The sequence below is a fragment of the Fukomys damarensis genome, unplaced genomic scaffold, assembly GCF_012274545.1.
Source record: "Fukomys damarensis isolate Sample0158 unplaced genomic scaffold, DMR_v1.0_HiC HiC_scaffold_37, whole genome shotgun sequence".
Taxonomy (NCBI): Eukaryota; Metazoa; Chordata; class Mammalia; order Rodentia; family Bathyergidae; genus Fukomys; species Fukomys damarensis.
Window position 1 is genome coordinate 8,512,697 of NW_022900949.1, and position 6,081 is coordinate 8,518,777.

The 6,081-nt window shown below is 60.9% G+C and overlaps 1 protein-coding gene across 1 annotated transcript in view; it reads left to right on the forward strand.

The window, feature by feature from the left end:
* Plin4 (perilipin 4) overlaps positions 1–4,615 on the forward strand; it is a 10,951-nt gene extending 6,336 nt beyond the window's left edge. The window contains exons 6-9 of the mRNA XM_019209075.1: positions 15–1,743; positions 1,878–2,065; positions 3,501–3,587; positions 3,935–4,615. Coding sequence (XP_019064620.1) covers positions 15–1,743; positions 1,878–2,065; positions 3,501–3,587; positions 3,935–4,249 — 2,319 coding nt within the window. The 3' untranslated portion in view covers positions 4,250–4,615. The remainder of the gene's footprint in view (positions 1–14; positions 1,744–1,877; positions 2,066–3,500; positions 3,588–3,934) is intronic.
* Positions 4,616–6,081: the final 1,466 nt, after the last annotated feature.

The window sequence follows — 6,081 nt, forward strand, 5'->3', positions numbered from 1 at the left end:
TGACCATGGCCAAGGGAGCCGTCCAAGGGGGCCTGGACACATCAAAAGCTGTCCTCATAGGCACCAAAGACACAGTGTCCACTGGGTTCACGGGGGCAGTGAACGTGGCCAAAGGCACAGTCCAGACCGGCCTGGACACCACCAAGACCGTGCTGACTGGCACCAAAAACACTGTGTGTGGTGGGGTGACCGGAGCCGTAAATGTGGCCAAAGGAGCCGTCCAAGGGGGCCTGGACACCACAAAGTCTATGGTAATGGGCACCAAGGACACAGTGTCCACTGGGCTCACGGGGGCAGTGAATGTGGCCAAAGGAGCCGTCCAAGGGGGCCTGGACACCACAAAGTCTATGGTAATGGGCACCAAGGACACAGTGTCCACTGGGCTCACGGGGGCAGTGAATGTGGCCAAAGGAGCTGTCCAGACCGGCATGGACACCACCAAGACCGTGCTGACTGGCACCAAAGACGCTGTATCTACTGGACTTACAGGGGCAACGAACCTGGCCAAAGGCACAGTCCAGACCGGCCTGGACACCACCAAGACCGTGCTGACCGGCACCAAAGACGTCGTTTGTAGTGGGGTGACCGGAGCCGTGAATGTGGCCAAGGGAGCCGTCCAAGGGGGCCTGGACACATCAAAAGCTGTCCTCACAGGCACCAAAGACACAGTGTCCACTGGGTTCACGGGGGCAGTGAACATGGCCAAAGGCACAGTCCAGACCGGCCTGGACACCACCAAGACCGTGCTGACCGGGACAAAAGACGCAGTGTGTAGTGGGGTGACCGGAGCCATGACCATGGCCAAGGGAGCCCTCCAAGGGGGCCTGGACACATCAAAAGCTGTCCTCACAGGCACCAAAGACACAGTGTCCACTGGGTTCACGGGGGCAGTGAACGTGGCCAAAGGCACAGTCCAGACCGGCCTGGACACTACCAAGACCGTGCTGACCGGGACGAAAGACACAGTGTCCACTGGGCTCACGGGGGCAGTGAACGTGGCTAAGGGAGCTGTCCAAGGGGGCCTGGACACATCGAAAGCTGTCCTCACAGGCACCAAAAACACAGTGTCCACTGGGCTCATGGGGGCAGTGAACGTGGCCAAAGGCACTGTCCAGACCGGCCTGGACACCACCAAGTCCGTCCTGACCGGCAGCAAGGACACCGTGTGTGGTGGGGTGACTGGAGCCGTGAACGTAGCCAAAGGAGCTGCCCAGGGCGGCCTGGACACTACCACATCTGTCCTCATGGGCACCAAGGACACAGTGTCCACTGGACTCATGGGGGCTCTGAATGTGGCCAAAGGGGCCGTCCAAGGCGGCCTGGACATCACCAAGACCGTGCTGGTCAGCACCAAAGATGCAGCCACAACCGGGCTTGCAGGGGCAGGGAACGCGGTCACAGATGCAGCCCACACTGGTCTCAGCACTGTCCGCAAGTGGCTCCCTGATACCCAGGATACCATCTGGGATGGATCTACCAGCTGCAAGACCACAGAGAAAGGCAGGGAACACCATGCCCTGAGACCCCAAGAGGCCCTGTCGTCCGGGGCCTCCAGTTTCTCGGACCCACTTGGTGCAGGCCTGCAGTTGGCTGGGGAAACCACAGCTGCCTGCAGGAGCCTGGAGTCTGACACGGCCACGGGCACTCACGGTGGCCACCAAGGAGCCACCAGCTCCACGGTGCTCCCGGACGAGCTGGAGGGGCTGGGGGAGATCTTCCAGCCCATGAGCGCTGAGGAGCAAGGTGAGGCCATGCTGGGGAGGGCACATCCCTGCTTGAGGTGGGTTCATGAGGTGGCCGTGGCTCCAGCCAGGCGTCGGGCTTCGGTGAGACCCAAGCACAGATGCCCTGGCTGAGTCACTTGCCTCTTTCCCCAGCCCGACTGGCAGCCTCTGAGCCCGGGCCCAAGGTGCTTTCGGCCGACCAGAGGAGCTACTTTATCCGTCTGGGTGACCTGGCCGCCGGCTTCCGCCAGCGAGCTTTCGAACATGCCCTGAGCCACGTGCAGCACGGCCAGTTCCAAGCCAGGGACGCTGTGGCCCAGCTCCAGGACTCCTTCCGGGCGGTGAGCGGGGCCCCTCCCTCTGCCTTCCACGGCGAGCCCATGCACACTTGCAACTCTGCACGGCGCCCGAGTGCCCTCTTGGCAAACCCACCAAGTGCGGAGAAGACAGACAGCCAGGCGATGTCCAGGAGCGGGCGGGGACGGTGGGACAGTGCGCCCTGAGAACAGGCTGGGTGTGCTGGCAGTAGAGACCCAGCAGTGGCGGGGAGCAGTGGAGGTGTGGTTGGGGTTGGAGAACCCCAGGCTGGACGCTGGAGGGCAGCTCAGCAGCGTCTGGGGGCCAGGCATCCCCACCGTCCTCTGGCACTGTGGACACGGGCATCCTGGGGACTGCAGAGTGCTGAGTACCCTGGCCTCCACCTGGACCCCCAGTCGTGAGGCCCTCTGATCTCTCAAGGGAGGCACTCAGCTAACACCGGGCAAGAAAGGAAGGAGCGCACCATGCCGTCACCTGCTGCAAACAGCTACGCAGAAAGCATCTTTCTGCCTTTGGATCCTCACAGCAAAGTACACTGGGCAAGAATTGAGCCCCAGCATCCTCTGAGGCCAAGAGCAGGCGGAGAGAGCACTGCTCAGGGGCACACACAAAGGATGCTGGGAGTGCAATCCAGATCAAGCATTAGTCATTCAGTAGCAAACAGTGAATGCTTGGGGACACCTGGGAATAAGACCCAAGTCTCCTCCTGCGGGGGCTGCTACAGTGTATGAGGCGCTCGGCCTGGACGACGCCTGGGAACACAAAGATGGCAAGGACGAGGCAGTGGCAGCACTGGGGTGATCACTGTGAAAGGGGACACTTGAGACAAGATCGAAATGGGCCAGGGATTTAGCTCAGTGGTTCTGCTGCTTGCCTCTCAAGCTCAAGGACCGAAGTTTGATCCCTGGTACCAAAAAAAAAACCAAACCAAACCAAAACAAAACAAAAAAAATCCCAAAAGACGAGATCAAAGTCAGAGCTGGATCTGAAGAAAGTAGCATTCCAGGGGGAGGGCACGACTGTGCAAAGGCCCTGGGACAGCTTGGAGCCGGGCTGTGTGGCCAGAGCAGAGTGGGAAGGGGAGGCAGGGAGGAGATGGTTGGCCTTGCAGGGCTGCAGGGGACTTGGGCTCTGGCCCCAGGAAGGTGGAGCCATGGTGGGCGGAGGGACAGCCTGACCCGATAGGTGTTATTTAAGAGGGTAGGGTCACATGGGGGTCAAAAGCAGGAGCTGAGATGCATGAGGACTCGAGGAAGTGATGCAGGACCTCAGGAGTAGCCCTGGAGGTGATGCTGTGGGCGGGGATTCAAAAGTGGGGCCACCCAGGTCTGCAGACAGGTTAGACGTGTGGCATGAGGGCAGACAGCAGGAACAGGGGGCGGCTGCGTGGGGCCAGCACACAGAACACCCCCAAGTACCCCCAGGAGGCCATATGCTCCTGCTTTGCTCTCTTACCAGATTGAAAAAGCCACGCAGGCTCCTGAAGGGAAGTTGTGCCTGAACCCGGGCTGGAACGCCCCAGTGGAGGACGCTGGGTCCTCAGAGGTAGGTGTGGCACAGGCAAGCCGCCCCTGCCTGGTACCTGAGGTGGACCAAATATAGGTGAGCCCTAAGCCGGGCGTGGTGGCACACGCCTGTCATCCCAGCACTCGGGAGGCTGAGGCAGGAGGATCATTGTGAGTCCGAGACCAGCCTAGGCTACATAGTGAGTTCCAGGTCAGTCTCAACTACATAGTGAGACCCTGTTTCAAAAAACCAAAAAAAAAAAAAAAAAAAAAAAAAAAAGGAAGAGAGAAAAAAAAAAGAGAGAGAGAGAGAGAGAGAGAAATATAGGCAAGCCCTGCCCCACACCACCCTGCCCCGGCTCACCTCCACACTTATTGATCCTGCAGGTGTTGGCCAAGGTCTGCACGCTCATCTGGCAGCTGCACACAGCCTACAGCAGCCTGGCCACTGGCCTGCAGGGCCTGCCCGAGTACCAACGGCAGGTGGGCCGGGCGCGGCACAGCCTCTGTGATCTCTACGGCATTGTATCCTCGGCGGGCTCTGGTGAGGAGCTGCCGGCTGAGCGCCTAGCACAGAGCCGAGAGGGCATGGGCCAGGCATGGCATGGGCTGGAACAGCTGCTGGAAGGCCTGCAGCACTGCCCACCCCTGGGCTGGCTGGTGGGGCCTTTCGCCTTGGCCCCCAGCACGCAGCAGGTGTAGTAGACACCACAGACCAGGTGCAGGCGTCTCCCTGCCTGCCCACCTGGGGAGCCCCTTCAAAACCTTCTCCCCTTCCTGAAGGTCCTGGTCCCGCAGGCTAGAGCCGGGCAGACCCCAAGGACTAAAGGGACACAATTTCTGAGTTCCACCACCTCGTACCAGGCCAGGCCTGCCTGCACCTCCTGTCCCTTTTCCAGATGCCCCTGATCGAGGACTGTGGCCTCCAACTGAAGGTGGCAACTGGGCCCCCAGTCAGGAGAGAGCCAGATGTGTGGCCAGTCTGAAAGGGCCCACGTGCCCTCGCTATGCCCCTTCTATCTCTGGGGACTCTTCTGCTGCCACAACGGGGGTGCCTCCTGAAAGTGTGGTACTAGTCGCTATGCCTTCTAGCTCTGGGGACTCTTCTGCTGCCACAACGGGGGTGCCTCCTGAAAGTGTGGTACTTGGACAGATCTGGGTGAGGGTCTGGGCTGACAGCCACCGAGGCCCTGTCCTCCTCAGGGGACGCTGACAGACGGGCCATGGAAGGGGAAGCTGGGGCTGGAGAGGGTCTGAGAATGTAGCAGGTGGCACCCCACCTCCCAGGGCTCAGCCCCCGCCCTGCTGGCCCACAGGCCCAGGGAGCCCAGAGCTCTCAGGACGGCTCCTGCTGCCAGCTTCACTCACAGCCAGGGCTCGGATCTGCGGCCCATCCAATGCCCGCAGGCAGGGCCCAAAGCCCTGCTCAGCTCCCTTTACTGGAACTCCACAAACTCCGGGCCCTGGAGAGGCAGGACAGGCAGCTAGCTTGTCCCTGGAGGTCCCTGTGAGCGCCAGGAGCTGCGAGGGCCAGGCTCATATCAGCCACAGGAGACAGGGCCGTGACACAGTCAGCCTTCTCGAGACTTTCCTTCGGCAGCCTGCCATAAAGCCACCACGGGCTGTGACACTAGACAGGCGTTCGCAGTAACCACACTCAGCACCTTGAGCTCCCGTCCACCGAAACCACACAGGGACCAGGGCTCGGGAAATCTGTGCTCTACACACCCATCTCCTGCTGGGAAAGGGAACCCGGCCATCCCCTGAAGGGGCCCACACTAGGCCTGTGCCAGAAGCCGTGTGCACAGCCCACCTGCATCCACACCAGTGCCAGGAGATGGGGTCACCTCTCCCACACCGATGATAGCAGAGAGGCCCAGAGGAGGAGGGGTAGGTGTCCAATGCCACACAGCAAGCCAGGAGGGAGCCGGAGGGGCTTGGTCCCTCATGACGGACAACCCACAGCAGCCCTCCGGTCCAGAGTGCCCTGAGATGGCACCAGCAACCTGGTCTTGCCTGGGCCCAGAGCCACCTTTGGCCTAGGTGGGGTGGCGGCGTGGTTGAGTGAGCGAAGACCTAGACTCTGTGCCGACTTCCAGGACCTCAGCCCGGCCCTGCCCTCCCTGCCATCTCTGTCCCTGCTTGGCCTGCCCTGGTCCCCGCTGCCCTGGCCCGCTGTCCTCTGTCACCGCCTGCTGCTCACGGCGGCCCTAAGGTGTGACCCTCTGCCCCACAGGGGCCCTCTGACAGCTACGAACTGCTTTCTCTCACCGCAACTGCTCCAGCAACGATAGAAAACCAAGCCAATAAAAGTTATCTTTTTCATTAAAAAACCCTTTATAGTCATTTCATGTCGGTCAGAAATCACAGAAATTAGGCAGAAAAAACCCAAGGGACAAATACAAACAAACAGCACAGCGTTTCCCCAAAAGTTCCCTGCCCTGTGGGGCCGGGAGCAGCCGGGCACCTCGCCGGCGGCTCAGCTCTCCTCATCCAGGGACTCTGAGTCCAGCCGTGCCCTCTCGCGCTCCTGC